We start from the raw sequence: 22,852 nt of genomic DNA, 5'->3' as shown, positions 1-22,852 counted from the left end.
CTAACTTTTAACTTAAATAATTTCCAAACCGTTAAGAGAATTGTGGTCAGGTTTTGCATAGATACTCAGAAGAAATAGTTGAACAGTCTACGAAATTTATATGCTTTTGTTAAGGTTTTGACATATGACACATACATCCTTAATTATTTTCCGGAGCCTGTTCTATTGTTTTCAATTTTGATGTTAATTATTTTTGTTACACGTAATTATTAACGTGAAAGAGAAATTTTGTCGTCGACACAAAATCTGAAAATAACGGAATTATTCGTTCAGATAAATGTGTGTATATATTTAGGATCCGTATATTTAATATATAATCGCAACCCGAGATATAAATATATAACTATGATCTCCTTACGAGATGCTTGCGTGAGCGTACTGTCATCCGGAGGAATTGCGGTCGGCAACCTAATATTTGCAATCCAACCGAGATATCGTTTTGGATCGGATCCGCGAATATAGGTCTCGTTTCCGTGCCAACAACATGTCTTCGTAATCCAGGCATAGTTGATGTCCGCGATCTCGTGAAACGGAAGCCGCGATATTTCTGAAATGCGGGGGCGTATTAAGAAACGCGAGCGTGCAAGCTCGCTGTTTATTGCCGGCTATTATAAACTTACAAACGGTTTTATAAAAAAAAAAAAAAAAATTATCGCGTTTTTATCCTTTGTTATCGGATGACAATTAAAATGTAAAGATATTTTCAAAACTTACGCAACGCGATGAAAGACAGCGGAAGGGAAAGTAGAAGTTTCTTACGTCTCTTATGGATATGTAAAGAGATGTAGATATATAGAAGGAGGAGGAAGAAGAAGCGGAATATCTTGGCCGAGGATTGAATCCGGGGAGACTCACACGGATCGCGATCGAGAATCTCTCGTCGGAGAGAGGCGCGGCAACCCTGGCAGAGTCATTGAGAACGGCTCATCCTGTCCCTGTCGTCTCGGGTCTTTTTTCGGCATCGACTTCTCTTTCCGTAAGTGTGTCCTCTCCTCTTCTCCCCTACCCGCGGAAGAGAGCGAGACTCCCCTCGTGCGCGCGCCCGACAACGGCGTTTCTCCACTTCTAAATAAGGAAATGCCTACGCTCTTCTCTCCTCCGCCTCCGCCGTCGTCGATTGTCGCACGTTCCTCGCATACATACACGCGCGGTTCTTAACCCATTTAACCCTGCAGCTCCATTTTTGGATCGATGAACATGATTGACCGAAGGAAGTGGGAAGAGTCGAAAGTGTTGTCTCGTCTCAATTGTTTGGAAATTTTGTCTATTATTCCCGATTGCATCAACGGCTCGCGTCGATCCTGTCTCCTTGTTTTTCCCTCGGTCTTTATTTGGGAAAAAAAAATCTGAACGTGTTCGTTTCTGCATACTTAATTGTACATTTTGCCATAAAAAATTTCCAAGCTCCGAAAATTCATTCGCGACATGAATTTTAATCCCATTATAAACGCGCGAAACTCAACTCGAGATGCCTCTCTTTTCTCCTCTTTCTGGAAAAAGAGGGGGAGAGAGAAAGCTATCCTATGCAACAGCGCGCGGTCTTTAACTCGGGCCCTTAAGGGCCCGGCTATAGCGGGGCTGATGACCGAACCGGACCGCACCAGGAGCGGAGCGATACGATACGTGGCGTCGGCTCTTCTGTATGCAACTGTGGCGGTTGCCTTCTCCGTTTTGCATTTGCATTACGGATAAGACAGAGCGTTGCAAGTGCGAGAATTCCACACGCGAAAATTCCGTTCGAGATATATTCGCAGGATAAATCAGGGTTGGCAAAGTTTCACATTTTTTTAGATATTCACTGGAGCTTTTCGGTTAACCCTGGGATAATTTAATAAACATTTTTAAATCTCAAGGGAATCATTCATCAGAGATCCTTTCGATAATCCGTTTTTATGTTAGAATTTATTGTTAGAAATTTTATTTTTATCATATTTAATATCTATATTTGAATTAAAACCAGTTTATTAACCATCTGAGGTTTTAAAACAATTCAAAAATGTGTAATTTATTATTTATAATTTTTGAATTATAGATAATCTACTATTATCGTGAACTTTCATAAATTATATATAATTTAACTTTCTGATTATAATAAAAAATATCCCGCGATGCGATTATAATGTATATTTTCTTTTCTTCTTTTATGAATTTATCTTGGGTCAGAGTACTTCCTTTTTCTTAACTTTTTCCCCTCTTTTCCGATATTTTATTTTTTATTCCACAGAAAAACATATCATAGTCAGTATTTCACATTTGTTACGTCCACCTCTTCCTTTTCTCTTCCCGTTTCAGCTTCCACAGAGGTGGAATCAAGAGTGATTGTTATAGATACCATCACGATATCCGTGGTGATTATCTCGCGTATTTCGCGCGTGCTGTTCTCTGCCTCTCTCTCCCTCCATCACCGAGTTTCTCCTCGGTCTTCATAACTGTCATCTCGCGTGCTGCATTTTCCTTTCGCCTCGTTAACCTTTCCAAGATAATCTTGGATCTTCTCTTCTTGACTGTACGCTTGAGATTTTTAGAAAGTCACGATTCTTCGATTAATGGATTCGAGATATATATATATTACTCGATTACTATTAATTTGTCATTCTGCATTCATATTCATATTTTTTTATTAGATGTTTTATATTTGTTAGAAGAAAGTAAAGGAGTATGCTCTGTCTTATTAAAATATTTAAAAATTCCAATTAAATTATCAAGAGAAAAATATCCGCGTTCGATATATTTTATCGAATCTACTTTTTTAAATTCTTTTTATATGATGATTAATCATATCGTCGCGTTGTACGGAATTGCGAGAAGTTGATTATCCCGAGTTTTTGCGAAACAGCGATAGCGAGTCATAGAACCGGTATCGTAATTTCCTGTCATCAACGATTCGATCATGTATAATGATCGTAGTTCTCGTTTTGTGCAAAAAAAAAATTTTTTTGGGGGATATTTAGAAACGATGTTTGAAATCACGTCAGGGTTGGCCGAAAAAGTCCAGTGAATGGAAAAAACCATGATAAATTTCGGTTTTTACTGTCTCGGACTTTATCCAATAGAATAAAACTATAAAAATAACTATAATATATAACACTAATATATATTTATATAACCTTAAGCAAAAAGATTTATTTTTGCTTTAATTAATCAGTCATATTAATCACTATAATTTGAAAAATGAAATTGATCTAATAATAAAGTCTTTTTTAATTCAAATTAATATGTGAAATTTTTAAAACAGAAACTTGGGAGATATAAATGTTACTAAATTTTGTATTAATTTTTAGTTTCATAAGAAAAATGTAATAATAACAGGATTGAAAATTTTTATCAATATATATCTGGTTTGTGTTTACCATTCAACATCTAATAAAAAACTAATTTATATGCTACACATCGAGATTCCTATTCTATTACAAATTTAATAATTTTGGATAAAGATTGAATTTTTTTAAAAATACTCTCAATTGACAAATATAAATAAAAAAATTTTGTATTTATTTTATTATTTTTAATAGAAGAAACCAGATTTTTAGCCAGTTTTTTTTTTCGGAAAATACCGGTTTTTACCACTGGCATGGATTTTATCCAAAGAAATGTGGAATTTTGCCAACTCTGAATCACGCAGATAAATCATTTATACATGCAGATCTAATATCTACTTCAGCATGATAATCGCAAATTAAAATCCCCAGTGATGTTTCCTGCGCAGAGTCTCACTTCTGGAGTTCTGATGCGATTTTGAAGATTCCCGGAGGACAGAAATATTCTTGTGAGAATGATGTAGAGGCGAACGGTTCTTACGGTGATTCGAAGGTCGACTACTAATTTAGAGGAGAAATACGAAGATGAATTTTGATTGGACCAGTATAGAAATTTCAATGGAGGCGACGATCAAGTTTAACGGTATCTCTCCTGCGTTGCAAGTTCGGTTATTTCGAGCGATCAATTTTTTGACCATTGGAAACTAGATAGAATCGTATACAAAATAATGCGTAGTAAATATATAATATTGTATTACATATACGTATACAGGGTGTCTACTCAAATATTGTAAAAAGATTCCCTGAAAATCTCATTTTTATTCAAAATTTCAGATAAAAAAATATTTTAAAGATTTTTTGGTGTAATTTCCTAAAGTAAATTTTTTTATTGTACGCGTTTTCTATTGTTCTTCATTTATACAAAGGAAAAACACAAAGCCACTTAACGAATAACTTTTGTTAAGATAAAAATTTTTAACTTTCAAATTAAAAAATCCGAATTATAAAAAGAATTAAAGTATCACAAAATGATATGGTTTTTAATATCTTTGTAAAAGAAAATAGTTGTAATTAATATTTTTCCTAATTTGTGACAAAAACTTTTGAGCGTGAATATCCCCTAAAATTAACTGCAAGAAACAAAAAAAAGACCGAATAATTTGCAGAAAGAGAGAAAGAGAAAGATAATATTTTTCTACAATTTTTAGTAAATAACTTTTAAACGAGTAAATGGATTTAAATCAAGTTTTGCACAAATATTTATTAGAGTTTTCTTAATATGTGTGAAAATTTTTATTTCGTTGGCAATGTTTTTTCCTTGTCAAATTTGTCAATAAGTACTACAATACGCGATTTTCCACAAGAATCAATACTAACTTTTAACTTAAATAATTTCCAAACCGTTAAGAGAATTGTGGTCAGGTTTTGCATAGATACTCAGAAGAAATAGTTGAACAGTCTACGAAATTTGTATGCTTTTGTTAAGGTTTTGACATATGACACATACATCCTTAATTATTTTCCGGAGCCTGTTCTATTGTTTTCAATTTTGATGTTAATTATTTTTGTTACACGTAATTATTAACGTGAAAGAGAAATTTTGTCGTCGACACAAAATCTGAAAATAACGGAATTATTCGTTCAGATAAATGTGTGTATATATTTAGGATCCGTATATTTAATATATAATCGCAACCCGAGATATAAATATATAACTATGATCTCCTTACGAGATGCTTGCGTGAGCGTACTGTCATCCGGAGGAATTGCGGTCGGCAACCTAATATTTGCAATCCAACCGAGATATCGTTTTGGATCGGATCCGCGAATATAGGTCTCGTTTCCGTGCCAACAACATGTCTTCGTAATCCAGGCATAGTTGATGTCCGCGATCTCGTGAAACGGAAGCCGCGATATTTCTGAAATGCGGGGGCGTATTAAGAAACGCGAGCGTGCAAGCTCGCTGTTTATTGCCGGCTATTATAAACTTACAAACGGTTTTATAAAAAAAAAAAAAAAAATTATCGCGTTTTTATCCTTTGTTATCGGATGACAATTAAAATGTAAAGATATTTTCAAAACTTACGCAACGCGATGAAAGACAGCGGAAGGGAAAGTAGAAGTTTCTTACGTCTCTTATGGATATGTAAAGAGATGTAGATATATAGAAGGAGGAGGAAGAAGAAGCGGAATATCTTGGCCGAGGATTGAATCCGGGGAGACTCACACGGATCGCGATCGAGAATCTCTCGTCGGAGAGAGGCGCGGCAACCCTGGCAGAGTCATTGAGAACGGCTCATCCTGTCCCTGTCGTCTCGGGTCTTTTTTCGGCATCGACTTCTCTTTCCGTAAGTGTGTCCTCTCCTCTTCTCCCCTACCCGCGGAAGAGAGCGAGACTCCCCTCGTGCGCGCGCCCGACAACGGCGTTTCTCCACTTCTAAATAAGGAAATGCCTACGCTCTTCTCTCCTCCGCCTCCGCCGTCGTCGATTGTCGCACGTTCCTCGCATACATACACGCGCGGTTCTTAACCCATTTAACCCTGCAGCTCCATTTTTGGATCGATGAACATGATTGACCGAAGGAAGTGGGAAGAGTCGAAAGTGTTGTCTCGTCTCAATTGTTTGGAAATTTTGTCTATTATTCCCGATTGCATCAACGGCTCGCGTCGATCCTGTCTCCTTGTTTTTCCCTCGGTCTTTATTTGGGAAAAAAAAATCTGAACGTGTTCGTTTCTGCATACTTAATTGTACATTTTGCCATAAAAAATTTCCAAGCTCCGAAAATTCATTCGCGACATGAATTTTAATCCCATTATAAACGCGCGAAACTCAACTCGAGATGCCTCTCTTTTCTCCTCTTTCTGGAAAAAGAGGGGGAGAGAGAAAGCTATCCTATGCAACAGCGCGCGGTCTTTAACTCGGGCCCTTAAGGGCCCGGCTATAGCGGGGCTGATGACCGAACCGGACCGCACCAGGAGCGGAGCGATACGATACGTGGCGTCGGCTCTTCTGTATGCAACTGTGGCGGTTGCCTTCTCCGTTTTGCATTTGCATTACGGATAAGACAGAGCGTTGCAAGTGCGAGAATTCCACACGCGAAAATTCCGTTCGAGATATATTCGCAGGATAAATCAGGGTTGGCAAAGTTTCACATTTTTTTAGATATTCACTGGAGCTTTTCGGTTAACCCTGGGATAATTTAATAAACATTTTTAAATCTCAAGGGAATCATTCATCAGAGATCCTTTCGATAATCCGTTTTTATGTTAGAATTTATTGTTAGAAATTTTATTTTTATCATATTTAATATCTATATTTGAATTAAAACCAGTTTATTAACCATCTGAGGTTTTAAAACAATTCAAAAATGTGTAATTTATTATTTATAATTTTTGAATTATAGATAATCTACTATTATCGTGAACTTTCATAAATTATATATAATTTAACTTTCTGATTATAATAAAAAATATCCCGCGATGCGATTATAATGTATATTTTCTTTTCTTCTTTTATGAATTTATCTTGGGTCAGAGTACTTCCTTTTTCTTAACTTTTTCCCCTCTTTTCCGATATTTTATTTTTTATTCCACAGAAAAACATATCATAGTCAGTATTTCACATTTGTTACGTCCACCTCTTCCTTTTCTCTTCCCGTTTCAGCTTCCACAGAGGTGGAATCAAGAGTGATTGTTATAGATACCATCACGATATCCGTGGTGATTATCTCGCGTATTTCGCGCGTGCTGTTCTCTGCCTCTCTCTCCCTCCATCACCGAGTTTCTCCTCGGTCTTCATAACTGTCATCTCGCGTGCTGCATTTTCCTTTCGCCTCGTTAACCTTTCCAAGATAATCTTGGATCTTCTCTTCTTGACTGTACGCTTGAGATTTTTAGAAAGTCACGATTCTTCGATTAATGGATTCGAGATATATATATATTACTCGATTACTATTAATTTGTCATTCTGCATTCATATTCATATTTTTTTATTAGATGTTTTATATTTGTTAGAAGAAAGTAAAGGAGTATGCTCTGTCTTATTAAAATATTTAAAAATTCCAATTAAATTATCAAGAGAAAAATATCCGCGTTCGATATATTTTATCGAATCTACTTTTTTAAATTCTTTTTATATGATGATTAATCATATCGTCGCGTTGTACGGAATTGCGAGAAGTTGATTATCCCGAGTTTTTGCGAAACAGCGATAGCGAGTCATAGAACCGGTATCGTAATTTCCTGTCATCAACGATTCGATCATGTATAATGATCGTAGTTCTCGTTTTGTGCAAAAAAAAAATTTTTTTGGGGGATATTTAGAAACGATGTTTGAAATCACGTCAGGGTTGGCCGAAAAAGTCCAGTGAATGGAAAAAACCATGATAAATTTCGGTTTTTACTGTCTCGGACTTTATCCAATAGAATAAAACTATAAAAATAACTATAATATATAACACTAATATATATTTATATAACCTTAAGCAAAAAGATTTATTTTTGCTTTAATTAATCAGTCATATTAATCACTATAATTTGAAAAATGAAATTGATCTAATAATAAAGTCTTTTTTAATTCAAATTAATATGTGAAATTTTTAAAACAGAAACTTGGGAGATATAAATGTTACTAAATTTTGTATTAATTTTTAGTTTCATAAGAAAAATGTAATAATAACAGGATTGAAAATTTTTATCAATATATATCTGGTTTGTGTTTACCATTCAACATCTAATAAAAAACTAATTTATATGCTACACATCGAGATTCCTATTCTATTACAAATTTAATAATTTTGGATAAAGATTGAATTTTTTTAAAAATACTCTCAATTGACAAATATAAATAAAAAAATTTTGTATTTATTTTATTATTTTTAATAGAAGAAACCAGATTTTTAGCCAGTTTTTTTTTTCGGAAAATACCGGTTTTTACCACTGGCATGGATTTTATCCAAAGAAATGTGGAATTTTGCCAACTCTGAATCACGCAGATAAATCATTTATACATGCAGATCTAATATCTACTTCAGCATGATAATCGCAAATTAAAATCCCCAGTGATGTTTCCTGCGCAGAGTCTCACTTCTGGAGTTCTGATGCGATTTTGAAGATTCCCGGAGGACAGAAATATTCTTGTGAGAATGATGTAGAGGCGAACGGTTCTTACGGTGATTCGAAGGTCGACTACTAATTTAGAGGAGAAATACGAAGATGAATTTTGATTGGACCAGTATAATGGAGGCGATGGAGGCGACGATCAAGTTTAACGGTATCTCTCCTGCGTTGCAAGTTCGGTTATTTCGAGCGATCAATTTTTTGACCATGATAAACTAGATAGAATCGTATACAAAATAATGCGTAGTAAATATATAATATTGTATTACATATACGTATACAGGGTGTCTACTCAAATATTGTAAAAAGATTCCCTGAAAATCTCATTTTTATTCAAAATTTCAGATAAAAAAATATTTTAAAGATTTTTTGGTGTAATTTCCTAAAGTAAATTTTTTTATTGTACGCGTTTTCTATTGTTCTTCATTTATACAAAGGAAAAACACAAAGCCACTTAACGAATAACTTTTGTTAAGATAAAAATTTTTAACTTGTATAACATTTTTTTTTTATTACTAAAAATTAAAATAAAGAGAATATATTGCATATTTAATATTTTGTTAAGGCATTGAATATATAAATAGAGATAGATATATATTTATAGTATAAGAGCAAAATTATCACAGAGAGAATTTTTTTTTTTCAAATTCCCTGAGTCTCAATAAAATTCCATAAGAATTCCCTGATTTTTTTCAAGTAAAAAATTCTCTTAGAATACCAGGTTTTCCATGTTTTTCCAGGGAGTAGACATCCTGGTATAAATATCTTAAAATGTGAAACGCAACGAAGATAATGCACGAGTATTAAATTGCTAGCTGTTAGATAGGCGGATAAAAGCCTCGAAATCAGATATGTTGTTACATACGCCCAGGTTAGTATACATGTCGTACACGAGACATATATGTCTACGGATAATCCGTTCCTCATTTCCTCGATTCGCGATTACACGAGCCGTTTCTCCGCGCGTATTTCGTATTTGTCGTAAAATTTCTGGAGCAACGGTACATATAAATAGACACGCTTGCCTCATCGAGCGAAAATAAATTGGGGATTGCTTAAGGGTGCCCGCAAGATGGATGAACTAGTTATGAATTTTACGCCATTTATATTTGTACCACACACACACACACACATAAATATTATATGCAGATTTATCTCTAAAAGTCTGCGAGTAAGTTGCTGATATTTTATTTTGATCGCGTATTTATTATTTTTGTAAAAATGTCCCTTCTCATGTCCACATAATCACCTAGCGATAAGCAATTATTCTCGAAGCTGATAACGATAATTTATCGTATATTCATTCTTTTTTTCTCTTACATTTAACGTATTCGTCGTTCGAAGTCATGTATCGTCGGTATTCGGTCTAAAAATGAAGATCACGTAATTGATCGACGGTCACATTCTTATTGTAACGGCATTTCTCTCTACATTCGAGCCGCGCGAGAATCCAGCTGACGGCGTTTATCGCGGCCTTTTGTCGCCGACGGCGAGCCACGTGTCCCACGGCGAGGCCGATTCAGGCCAATTATCGCTGTCTCGTTTGACCGAAACTCGTCGTTCAATTCCACGACGCGTGTATACAACAAAAATTTAATTTCAGCCTGCGTCGAAAAGATTTACTTCAATCCGTCAAATTCGTTGAACAAAACGAAATTGACGGATTCGAGGAAATTTGGGAGGGAAAATACATTTTCTACGATCTAAAGATTTTTCGGTCACGCTAAATCTCGCGATTAAACGCGATGCTAGATAGACGATGCGATGGATGAGAGCGGATATGGTGACTTCATGCAGCGAAGGAGAGAGTGAGGAGGGCGGGGAAGGAGGAGGGGGCTTGTCTAATACCGTCCGTGTACGTCTTTGGAGGACGATCCCTCAGGTTCCGTGCGATATGCGGATCGTGTGTTGTGTGTGTGCATGTGTGTATGTGTGTGTCTCATCCGATTACAACATCGGTGATCTCATGACGCCGATGCCGCACCACGATTTCTGCCGGCTCGCACACCCACGTGTAACGTACACGCGCGCGTGTGTCACTTGCGATGCACTTGTAGGGACATACGATCCGGATGATCGATGCTTGTGAATCGTCGTTGTTCTTGACAACGCGCTTCTAACTACGTAAATAAGGCCGCTCGCGAGTCTCTCGTCATGTTGACATTGAACGAAGACACGGTTGAGAGGCTCTGCTGTCTCTCTTTCTCCCTCCCACCCTCTCTCTCTCTCTCTCTCTCTCTCTCTCTATTATGCGACGCACTCATGCGACTTACGCGTCCCCACCCCACCTCACCCTTTATTCCTGTTTTTCTATCTGCGTCTATCTGTCCGCGTCTATAGATATATGCGTATAGAGGCTGTGCGTTTCCCTCTCGCGTGAATTCCTTCCAACTAATACGACCGAGAAGAACGTGACGCGTGCACCTCGCGGGCATATCGTGACGCATTCTCCCACTCTCTCGCTCGCTCTCGTGAAAATCGCGCGGCGCGAGATGGACGGGCACCGAAAGGAGAGACTCGCGTGTCGATGGAAAGAATATAAATCCGACGATTTCTACTGGGAATAAGTATGACAATTTGCGGCGCGTTCGTAATCCGAGAAATTGCCTTTTCACGGAGGGACGAGGAGCCGATCATCACGCGGAGAGATTAAAATGCCGATGACGCGCATTTTTTTTTTTTGTTTTTTTTTGTTGTTTTATTTTAAACGGTAAAATGTCAGCGAGAGATAAACAGTAATTTATTTATGATATTTTTATGAAGCGTTCCTCTCGATAAATTCAATGTAAATGTTCCCTTGGCGAAAATTCTATCAAACGACTTTACAAAATTTGTAAAAAAATGTATTATTGCCGTGACTCACGTATTCTAAGCTCACTGTTTATTGAATAAAAACAGCGGCGTCCATTTAGAAGCTATAATTCACTTCTCTTCAAGATAATTGAGCGCTTCATTAAAAGTATGCGTGTGTGAGACCGTATAGTCGTAAACTGTTATAAACTGCAATTTACTGCGCAGATGATGATCGAATCGAATCATCTGCAATTTTAAAAAGGACTTTTAATCTCGTCAATACCAATATTTTAAATTTAATAGACATTGCTCCCGACATACATGCATAATTATATCTCTTCATTTAAATATTTTAAATTCCCGAAAGAATCGAGCGGGCCGGTTAAAAAAAAAAAAAACGCTGTCTCTCTTTCTCCCTCCCCCCCTCTCTCTCTCTCTCTCTCTCTCTCTATTTTGCATGCGACGCACTCATGCGACTTACGCGTCACACACATCAAATATTTTGGAAAAGATCTACATAAGAGAGATCTAGAGCGAGAAGGAACGATATTGTGAGTCGGAAAAGGGGGGGAGGGTAAGGGACGGATAGAAAGAGAGAGAGAGAAGTAGCCAAGAGCGACGGTCAGCTGATGTCACGCATATGGGTTGCTCGATGAGCTGCGCCATGCTAAAAGCAGCTATGATGCCCTCCTTTATTTCCCCTCTTTTTCCCTTCCCTCCCCCTCCTCCTCCCCCTCCCCCCCTCGCGGGCATATCGTGACGCATTCTCCCACTCTCTCGCTCGCTCTCGTGAAAATCGCGCGGCGCGAGATGGACGGGCACCGAAAGGAGAGACTCGCGTGTCGATGGAAAGAATATAAATCCGACGATTTCTACTGGGAATAAGTATGACAATTTGCGGCGCGTTCGTAATCCGAGAAATTGCCTTTTCACGGAGGGACGAGGAGCCGATCATCACGCGGAGAGATTAAAATGCCGATGACGCGCATTTTTTGTTTTTGTTTTTTTTTGTTGTTTTATTTTAAACGGTAAAATGTCAGCGAGAGATAAACAGTAATTTATTTATGATATTTTTATGAAGCGTTCCTCTCGATAAATTCAATGTAAATGTTCCCTTGGCGAAAATTCTATCAAACGACTTTACAAAATTTGTAAAAAAATGTATTATTGCCGTGACTCACGTATTCTAAGCTCACTGTTTATTGAATAAAAACAGCGGCGTCCATTTAGAAGCTATAATTCACTTCTCTTCAAGATAATTGAGCGCTTCATTAAAAGTATGCGTGTGTGAGACCGTATAGTCGTAAACTGTTATAAACTGCAATTTACTGCGCAGATGATGATCGAATCGAATCATCTGCAATTTTAAAAAGGACTTTTAATCTCGTCAATACCAATATTTTAAATTTAATAGACATTGCTCCCGACATACATGCATAATTATATCTCTTCATTTAAATATTTTAAATTCCCGAAAGAATCGAGCGGGCCGGTTAAAAAAAAAAAAACTCCCAGAAGCCTCGTCGCGGGGGTAGCTCGGGTACCTCGGGTTTGCTAAACCCGTACTCACCGTCGTGAGCCCCTGAGGGAACGCGATTTATGCGAAAAAGCTTATCGGTCGCACCGTGAAATGTTCGTCGCGTGGATGATCACATCGTCACGAGGAGGAGACGACGAAGAGCCGAAGAGGTCAGGCATGCGAGAAAGTGGGGCAGACGCGGAACGTTGACCTTTACGCGCGGCGGATATACGGCGTTGTAAGAACATACACGACCGGATTGCACGATGGGGCCCCGCGCATTTCTTTTGTCGCGATACATCGATGACCGGTTGTGTATGTACGTACATCGATAGAGAGAACGGGACGACAAACGAAGTCACCTTTACACGACATTCTACTTACGGCCGCGGGAGTTGCATCGAAGCGCACGTGGTGCCCTATCCCCGTCTTCTTTTTCATTTCAATATTGCGACACGTGTATTGCGAACGAAGAGATCGAGATATTTATTTTTCCCCGAGGTATAAGATATTTTTGATAAATAATTACGATCCGTCTCATCAAATCGATTTAAATATTTTTAAATTTAATTTAAATTTAATTTAAAACAGATAATTTAATTTGAAACAAATCGATTTAAAAAAATTTAAATCGATTTATTTTACTATATATAACTAAATTTTAGCTATAGTTTTTTGCATATTTTACTCATAAATTGCACACAACTATATATTACGATTTAAATCTGCTAATCTATTATTAAAAAAAAAATTGTAATTTGATTATAAAAGTCGAAACTTTCTCGTTATATTCAAACGTTAAAAAATATATGGATTAAAAAAAATAAAACAATAATAAAATAATAAAACTTAAAATAATTTTGTTTTAATATTAATAAAATTTTTATATTTCTGAAACGAAGTGTCGGAATGTTCTTTATTGAATCGGCAATTCGCGTCTATGTCAATTATTCAATTATTATTCACGATATATAAAATATGAAGGTATGTCTGGGAAATAAAAAGAGAGCGGATCATTGAAATCCCTTTGTGATCGCAACTTAAGGTGGAAAAGCGTGCCACGCCCAGATTCGCAGCGCCCCGTTATTAGCGCTGCGTTTGACGCGCGGGTAAGTTACGCACATATGCACATACGCGTGCGTGAGAATGCATGCGTGCATAGGTATGCAATGACACGAAACACGCGCGCGCGGCTCGCTTATGTACGCTTTATCGCAGTCGGACCGAAGTCGACCGCGTCACGCATTTATCGAATAAAGGATGCACGCGGTTTCATTTCGCTTCGTTTCGTTTTCCCCGTTGATATAACGGTCAACCCCGAGGTTCATCGTGGAATGTCTATTCGAAACGAATTGACGGGTTATATCGAGATCCTTCGCGAGATCGGCGGCGCCGATGATTATTAAAAATCATCCGCTATTAATACACGCGGGCATTCATCGGTGCTTTCTCGTTTCTTGTTACAGAGATTGCGAAGGTGCGGGCGAGTCTCTTCCAAATCAGCGGAGTGAAGAAGGAGCCGCTCATCTTGCCGGAACCCGAGGGCGACATCACGACGCTTACAGAGAAGGTCTATGTACCCGTTAAGGAACACCCAGACGTGAGTATCGTGACTAGAGATTTTAAAAAAAGGGGAAACTAAGTAAAAAATCAGTATTTTTGGATAAAAAATCGTCTTTTGGTCATTTTAAATGATGGTGCCAATTTTCTTCGAATAAAAATGGTATGAGAATTAAATTAATTTTGTTTACTGGGTCAATAATCAATTTCAATGAATGTGGCTGAACTGATTACTACTTTGCATTTGTTTAATCAGTTGAGTTCGAATATTTTAAAACTGGTTAATTTTGATCTTTATAATTCAATGGTCTTCCTTGATGCTCTTTATTTTTAAAATTTCATAAAAGTTAGAAGAAAACTCTCTCAAGCATAGTTAAACTGTTGTTATTTTGTGGAACAGAAGTAAGAATAACACAGGACATGAAATCTGATACCTAATTTTAATAAATTTGATACTTATTTTTCAAAATCGTGCGTTAATAAATAAGCATCAAAATTAAATTTTTGCTATAAATTTTTGAAAATAGACACTGAGTAATTAATAGAGTAAAAAACCCATTTTTGGGAGAATAAAAAAGTTTTTTTATCGAGTTTTTTATCCAAAGTTTCTGTTTTTTTTTATTACTACTCTTTTAATGTCTAATTGTGACGCATACCTCGCGTTGCACTAACGGTACATAAATTTGGCATGTAATCCCTCCCGGATTATTTTGACCTAAACGCGACTCAAGGAGATCCTTATCCTCACGAGAATTATGAGCTAACGAAATCTTTTCGAAGAATCGAAACGCGAGAGACTCGGATTTTACAGAATATAATTTCAACTATAGTTTGTATATGTGTTTTACAAATATAATACGCGGGATGTCTACCCTCCTGGAAAAAAACATGGAAAATTCTCAGGGGTTTCTGTTGTATCTGGAAAAAAGCAGGGATATCTCATGAAATTTTACTGAGAATTTACAAAAAAAAATTGTCTCTGATAATTTTGCTCTTGTATTGCGAGCAGTCTGGCAATCCGCCAATAAGCCAAGTTATCACACAATTATGAGTTTAAAATATATTATAAATATATATATCTATTTCTCTGTTCATATATATCCAATGGGTCTTAACAAAATATGTAATACATATTTTTTATTGTAATTTTTAAGGATAGAAAAAGTGAAAATATTATTTTATGCGAGTGAAACATATTTATTTTACGAAATCTATTCTGTTTTTTTTTTTTCCCCGATATATTTGCAAATTTAGTACCTGAAACTTAAGTAAAGTGACTTTGTGTTTTTCCTTCACAAGAGTAAAAAGCATTAAAAAACGCATGCAATAAAAAAACTTATTTTAGAAAATTGCACCGCAAGATTTTTCAAACATTTTCTTTACCTGCAATTTTGAACAAAAATACCTGGAAGACCGAGGCATTCTTTTTTTACAAGATTTCAGTAGATACCCTGAATATATATTATGTATATTTGTTGCTAATCTTGTGACGTGTTGAAAATCTGAAAAAATTCTCCACACGCGTCCTTCGACAAACGCTCGTTTCTTTAAGAAACATCCACGAGAAAAAGTAATTTTTACCCGAATCCGCTTCACATATTTCTCTCGCGGAGGAAGCTCTGTTACTCGTCGATCTCGAGACGAGAAATCGAGCGATGCGCGGCATGCACCATCGGACGTTATTTCTGTAACGCCCGAAATAGGGTTCGCGCCAAAGAAACGGCTCCCTTTCCTTCTTCGCCACGTTTCTCCGTCTCGCTTGCACGCGTCTCTCCCACTGTGGCTCATTGAGACGTAATAACGGGGTCGTGTAAGCTTATTAACCCTTCGGACGAGTGTGTCTCCCGATTTTTTTCTCAAATATATTCTCACATCAATGTTCCTTACTTAATTCATTTAAAGGGCGAATTTTTCTTTCTCTTTCTTGTACGCGTGATTTCCCTGTATAAATGAAACGGTGGATATCGCCCATGTGTCAAGAGCAGAGATTTAAAAAATGGAGTTTTTTAAAAATGGGGGAAGAAACTAAATAAAAAACCAGTATTTTTGGGTAAAAAACTGTTTTCTTGATAATTTTGAAAGATAGCCAAGTGCCAGTTTTCTTGGAATAAAAAATGGTATAGGAATTAAATTAATTTTGTTTACTGAGTCAGTAATCAATTTCAATGGATGTGGCTGATTATAACTGATTACTACTTTGCATTTGTTTAATCAGTTGAGTTATCGAATATTTTAAAACAAGTTAATTTTGATTTTTATAATTCAATGGTATTTTTTGATATTCTTTATTTTTAAAGTTTCATAAAAGTTAGAAGAAAATTCTCTCAAGCATATCAAGTTAAACTGTTGTTATTTTTGTTATTTTGTGGACCAGAAGTGAGAATAACACAGGACATGAAATCTGATACTTAATTTTAATAAATTTGATACTCATTTTTCAAAGCCATGTATTAAAGGTTAATAAATAAGCATCAAAATTAAATTTTTGCTATAAATTTTTGAAAATCGAGTAATAAAATAAAATTCTAGTAATTAATGGGGTAAAAAACCCATTTTTGGGGGAGTAAAAAGAAACAGTTTTTTACCGAATTTTTTACCCAAAGTTTCTGTTTTTTTACTATCCTTTTAATCTCTAGTCAAGAGTAGGCAGGAAAGAATTACACCGATCTTATCAGCGCGTGAGAATGATCTAAGACAGTGGCATTCACCATTGTTTATTAACTCATTACGGATGCTCCTTGCGAACGATCGATTGATCCGTCTGTTATCACGAGCTGTGTACACGATTGGCCTTACTCGAAGCGCTTTGTACGCCCATTGACTCGATAACTTGCTGATTACCGAATGCTGATTTTACAAGATTGGTAGTTTCCGATAATGTTCCGCGTTATCAACGACTCCTGTTATCGTCTTGACGAGAGAGAAGACTTCTGTTATGCGTTCGCGATAGCAAACCGTCTTATCACTCGAAGCGGTTGTATAAAAAACATTGAGCTTGCAATTATATTTGAAATAAATAGAAAAAAATCATCATTAAATCTTTTTGTCACAGTCTTCTCCGTCCCAAAATTTGCATCTCGGCAATTAATGAATTTTCTCTCTTAACATAAAATTATTTATATATAAAAAAAAAAGACGGCTAAGATCTTGGAGATACACCGAGTATTTTTGAAAAAAACGTGCCAGTAGCAAGGGGGGCTAAAGAGCCGGATGATTCACCGTCTAAATTTACCCACCTTTATTTACCGGGATTCAACAATGAAACTAGATATCTCGCGAAAAGCAAGTTTTTTTTTTTTTTCATGGTCGTACAAGCCAAGTTTAGCGGTTTCAGCGGGTAGTGTGTACTTTGTGCGTGAAACTAAATGATACATATTTATTTTCGACTATTATTATACCACGTGTACACGTGAATGCAAGTGTACTGTATATTTAAATCGTAGCAGTATCCCGGATAAAGAGGGGATCGTAATGATTACGTAAATTTAGAAAAATGACTTTGAAATGATCTTTTTTTGAATCTCTTGCATCCTACACGGAATTTCCCACTCATTATTAGTGAATGTATTCCGACAAGTTTAATTAGAGTCGAATCATCCTTTAGTGAAGGCATGAAAGTGGAATGATTGAATGGTTGTTATGTTGTATGATTACAGTTCAACTTTGTCGGGAGGATTTTGGGACCACGAGGCATGACCGCGAAACAATTGGAGCAGGAGACAGGATGTAAAATCATGGTTCGCGGGAAAGGGTCGATGAGGGACAAAAAGAAGGTGAGAATGAAGGGAAAATCGACGTTTCAAGGCTAAAGTTTCGCGTCACTCGCCTATACTAACTGTCAAAGTGTCTCGTCTTAATTATATTAAAGAAATCAAATCTCTTCGCGAAATCTCTACTTCTCGGCCAATTAATCCGACAGCAGCGACAAATGGCTTTAAAATTAATTGTGAGTGATTCACATTGACCATTAAACTAAGCGCTGTATTTTTTCAAGCTGCACATGGTACACGAGCGAAATGCTTTCTCGTAAGTATACGTAGAACAAATTTCGTATAATTCGATGTGAACACAACGTATCTTTTATTTTCCTCAACGTAGATATGTGTATATGTCTATTATATTATTATCGCCATGCATTTGGTTAACAAAGCTCCGCGTCAGTGAATTTGTCCGAAATAAGGACATATATAAAATATAAAAAATATCGTATATATATAAAAAATATACGATATATACATATATAATTATGCAATATTCTCTCCTTTATTTTTTTTTTTTTTACTCTTGGTAAATCGATCGTTTTTCAAATTATTTTTATCTGTATTTTGTTGATTGCAAGTTTGTATATGTGTGCGTGTATTCGACGTGAGCGGGTTAACAATTGGTTTGCATGCGTGTATAAAAATTGCGCGACGTGTGTTGATTACCCAGGAGGAGCAAAATCGGGGCAAGCCGAATTGGGAACACCTGACGGACGAGTTGCACGTGCTGCTCACTGTCGAGGACACGGAGAATCGTGCCACCTTGAAGCTCGCCCGTGCCGTCGAGGAAGTCAAGAAGCTTCTCGTGCCCGTGGTGAGAAAGTTCCAATTGTATTATTTTTTTTCCCCCCTCCTAGAACAGATAATAACAACTGTGAGACGAGAATAAAAAGAGAGATCTCTCTCGGCGAGAAATCATGCTAGAAAGTTTTTCTTTTTTTTTTTTTCCCTTGCTAGTTTTGATCAATGACACTTGAAATAATTTACAGTGTATCGAATCTTTTGATGGAAAATTTACAAAAATTAATACAATGTATTAATCGAGCCGTTGAAAGACACGCTCCACGCCTTTAAACTAAGCAATCTCGTATGTGTATGCGCGCCTTAATTATGTAATCGGCGCTTTCATATGTAAATGGAAAAGATCTGTACAATAGCGATAGTCGCAAAGTGCCTCTCTTTCCCCACTGTAAGATAATTATCATTGTACCTCCGGTCGTGTGTTCTGACGGTAATGTCGATTGTTAGCAGGCTGACGGCGAGGATGAGCTAAAGAAGAGGCAGCTAATGGAACTCGCCATTATCAATGGGACTTATCGGGATTCCAACACGAAGGTTGCCGCCGCAGCAGGTACCGTTTGTACAACTTGTCTCATTATGCATATTTTTCGACGTTTCTGCGGCAAGGATTTTGGATAAGTTTCATGAAATCGTGTCTCGTGAATCTAAAGGTGTCCCGATGGGCGTGGGAAAAATCAATTTATTATTATTTTGTTTATATTTAAGTGTGTGCAACCTTATCGCATCTTATCGCGTATTCGTGAGAAACGTATAATGATCGGATACATTTAAAAAGAGGAATGTAAAACGGACTAATGGATTGACATTGACAATCACCTCGCGCATATTGATTGATTAATTTCACCAAAAGTAACGCTATACGATCGCATTTTTAGTTACAGCTTTTTTAAACTGTCGTAAGATTTAGACACTTAATATACACCCGTATAAATACGATCGTGGATATTAGCATGATTCATGATCTTAATACATCTCGTGAGTCAGCTTTGTAATGAAAAGCAGTGGTGATCGCGACCTATTCCTGTCTGATGAATAATTTTCTTCAGTGATATAGTGTATTTATTTCGTCCTTCGAGTCCTGTTAGATGGAAAGAAACTTAGGATAGATTTCTGAGAAACTTATGTCTCGAAAAATATGGTCAGATTATGCGTGTCAAAAATCTTCTATGCGAGAAGGCAAGGATCCTATTAATATTTCTCCGCCAAGACCTCTCTACGCATTTCTTCAAACTTTCCCCCGCCAATGTACGCAGTTGCAAATTTAGAGATAGAACCAGCGGAAGCCGGGAAAGGCTTCGCTCGAGGAGTAGATGCCCAACAGTATTCCTTGTCTGTTGCAGCCTGCGACGAGGAATGGCGACGAGTTGCCGCCGCCGCGGCAGAGACGCAACGCCTGCTGCCGGGTCTGGCGTCCCCGATGCGGACACCGAGTGCTCCTCTGGGCGCTCCGTTGATCCTCTCGCCTCGGATATCCGTACCGACGACTGCCGCGTCCCTGCTGAATGGTTCCGGGCCACCCGGCTCGCTCCTGTCGGCCGGCGATCCCCATGGACTCATCTACACGCCGTACGCGGACTACGCCAACTACGCTGCCCTGGCGTCGCCGTTGCTCACCGAATACGCTACTGCTGATCATTCTGGTGGGTTGTTCGCTCGTTGAGTTTCTTCCGCGACCGAGAAGAAGGGAGAAACGCGCCTTCTCTCTTCTCTTTTTAATGAAAAAAAAAAATAAATAAATAAAACACGCGAGAAGCGCCCTAATAAGGAGAGATACACACGCGTCGAGACGGAAGAGACGGTGCCGTGCGCTTTTATTCATTATTATTATTATTACTATTTCTATTATTATTATTATTATTATTAATATTATATCGCGTACGGCACGTCATTGGTGGTTGGTGACTCTCTCTGCTTCACGCACGGCTCGAGACCCGTTTATATAACGGTGGCTGTTTTTTTTTTCTTTTTTTATTTTATAACTGTTGTGATTAGACGAGCAACGAACGATTAACAACAGTAAGATTAAGAAAAAAATTTCTTTATAAAATTGATTGTCGTATATAAAGATTCGAGTCGATTATACTGACTGATTTTACCGCTAATTGTAAGAAATTATTCGTCTAATCGCGTTTTCACCCAGTGCCAATTTTTATATATCATCACGTAAATTATATTCGGAAATTAAATTATTACACGGAGAAAGAACGGGATTGAATAATGTAACGTTATCGTGACACTCCGATAGCGATCGACGTTCAGCTTCGCGAAACGTGACATCAAAAAAGTTCAACGCACGTCGGTTTACCGGGAGCGTCACCAATAATACGTAGTAATACATATACAATCGCGTAAATTTTAAGACGATAATTGTTAATTATAATAAGAGCTGATCGCTCTTGTAGCTATTAATTGTTATTATCCACATCACGCGCAACATCACAGTTATCATCATCGTCATCGTATCATTATCTCCGTCATCGGTCGTCGTCCCGATTGTCATCATCATCATCATCATTATCATCATTATCATCGTCATCTCATCATCGTAGCAGTTAGCGAATACTTTTCGTAAAGATAGCTTAGAGTATAAAGCACAACCGAAATCAGTCATTTACTAGTCGCGTCCAGTTCAGATATTAATAATTACGTAAAAGCCTTAGCGTATAATGTATGCACCGCCTTCGTAATAATTGTGTCACGAAGATTCAGGGTTATCACATAGCGATATCAGAGCGGCAAGAATGCGAGACGGCCGTATTTGGCAAGATTTTATCAGGGACAGTATAGGAGGAAAAGGGAAGCCAGACGCGCGTATACTCGTGGTATCGTGCTGTATCGCAGGTGGATGTATTTATACTAGTCTAAAAGTTGTTTTTTTTGTCCTTTTTTTTTATACATAGAACCGATATTATGCAGTTCGTCAGCAGCCACGTGTTTAGCCGTCTGAAATGTATCTTTTTTCCTCGTATTGCTTTTAGCGTAATGCACGGTATGCAGGAAAACAAAAATATTCTATCTGGTTGAATAAAAATGTTTCGACGTTTGTTTCGAATGTTACTATTTTAAGAATATATATATTGCGCGTTTGTAGATTTATAAAAAGTTTACAGAAAAGTTTTTTTTTTATTTTTACTTATTTTCTATAGTATGAGAAAAACATATTTTTATTGTTTGAAAATGATGATGGAATTTAATAGTATTTGGAACTTGCTTTTTTTGAGATTTATGACCTTTTTAAATTTTTAATATGGAAATGTTGCCGTCTTATTTACTGATGGATTTTAATATTGATATCTCAGCCTTTTAATATCGTGTTTATATTGACATGCTAACCAGATAAAATATTTTTGTTCTCTTATAGATAGCCGTAGTGCCAGGGAGGTCGCGATAGTGGACGATCATGTAAATAAATTCGGTCGCGTTATACACGGGAATTACAGCGTCGTCGTAGAGAACCGTTAGATACACGACAGTCTCGCGGAGAGTCGCGTTTTAGCTATTGCGCGAAAAATTCAACGTAGGAATATTTAGGATACGCGAGAGAGATTCTTTCCAGTCCTCATCCAGTATCCAAAATACACATCCTCCGCAGAGTGGTATGAGTTAAGCTTGATACGAAGTGTCTGACGCACTTGATACTTAATCGGACGAGAGACTCTATCCGGGAATGTAATAATATATTTTATATATACGTCGAAAGAGTTCTTTATTCTTTCGAGACGCGTCTTTCTTTCCCCGATACAAAGACATCCAGTTACCCGGTGATGAATGATCGCGTAAGGAAAGCTTGATGGATAATGGATACATTTTTTTTTTATATATACGTAAGATATAATTATATGTGTAAGATCTTACAATGGATTTTCTTACGTTTTACGAGGAAGATTCGTAACGCGTTATCATCAACGCGCATTACTCAGTGCAGTAATCAAAGGCCATTCATTATATTATAGCTATTTTATAAATGTGCGTATACACACGTACGCTCGTGTGTAAGTATTTCAGAGAATATATATTATATATATATATATTTATTATTATTA

The 22,852-nt window shown here is 37.0% G+C and overlaps 1 protein-coding gene across 4 annotated transcripts in view; it reads left to right on the top strand.

Moving 5' to 3' along the window:
* LOC115237232 (protein held out wings) overlaps positions 1–22,852 on the top strand; it is a 55,007-nt gene that overhangs the window by 23,016 nt on the left and 9,139 nt on the right. For 2 of the 4 annotated variants that reach the window (XM_029810141.1, XM_029810138.1), the window contains exons 2-6: positions 14,154–14,287; positions 17,904–18,020; positions 18,679–18,822; positions 19,257–19,359; positions 20,150–20,449. In XM_029810141.1, the coding sequence (XP_029666001.1) occupies positions 14,154–14,287; positions 17,904–18,020; positions 18,679–18,822; positions 19,257–19,359; positions 20,150–20,449 (798 nt within the window). The remainder of the gene's footprint in view (positions 1–14,153; positions 14,288–17,903; positions 18,021–18,678; positions 18,823–19,256; positions 19,360–20,149; positions 20,450–22,852) is intronic. The other 2 variants (XM_029810139.1, XM_029810140.1) reach the window with 2 other exon arrangements.

The sequence above is a fragment of the Formica exsecta genome, unplaced genomic scaffold (assembly GCF_003651465.1).
Source record: "Formica exsecta isolate Colony F162 unplaced genomic scaffold, ASM365146v1 scaffold282, whole genome shotgun sequence".
NCBI lineage: Eukaryota > Metazoa > Arthropoda > Insecta > Hymenoptera > Formicidae > Formica > Formica exsecta.
Note: the sequence above shows the minus strand (reverse complement) of the source record. Positions and strands in the feature narration are given on the sequence as shown.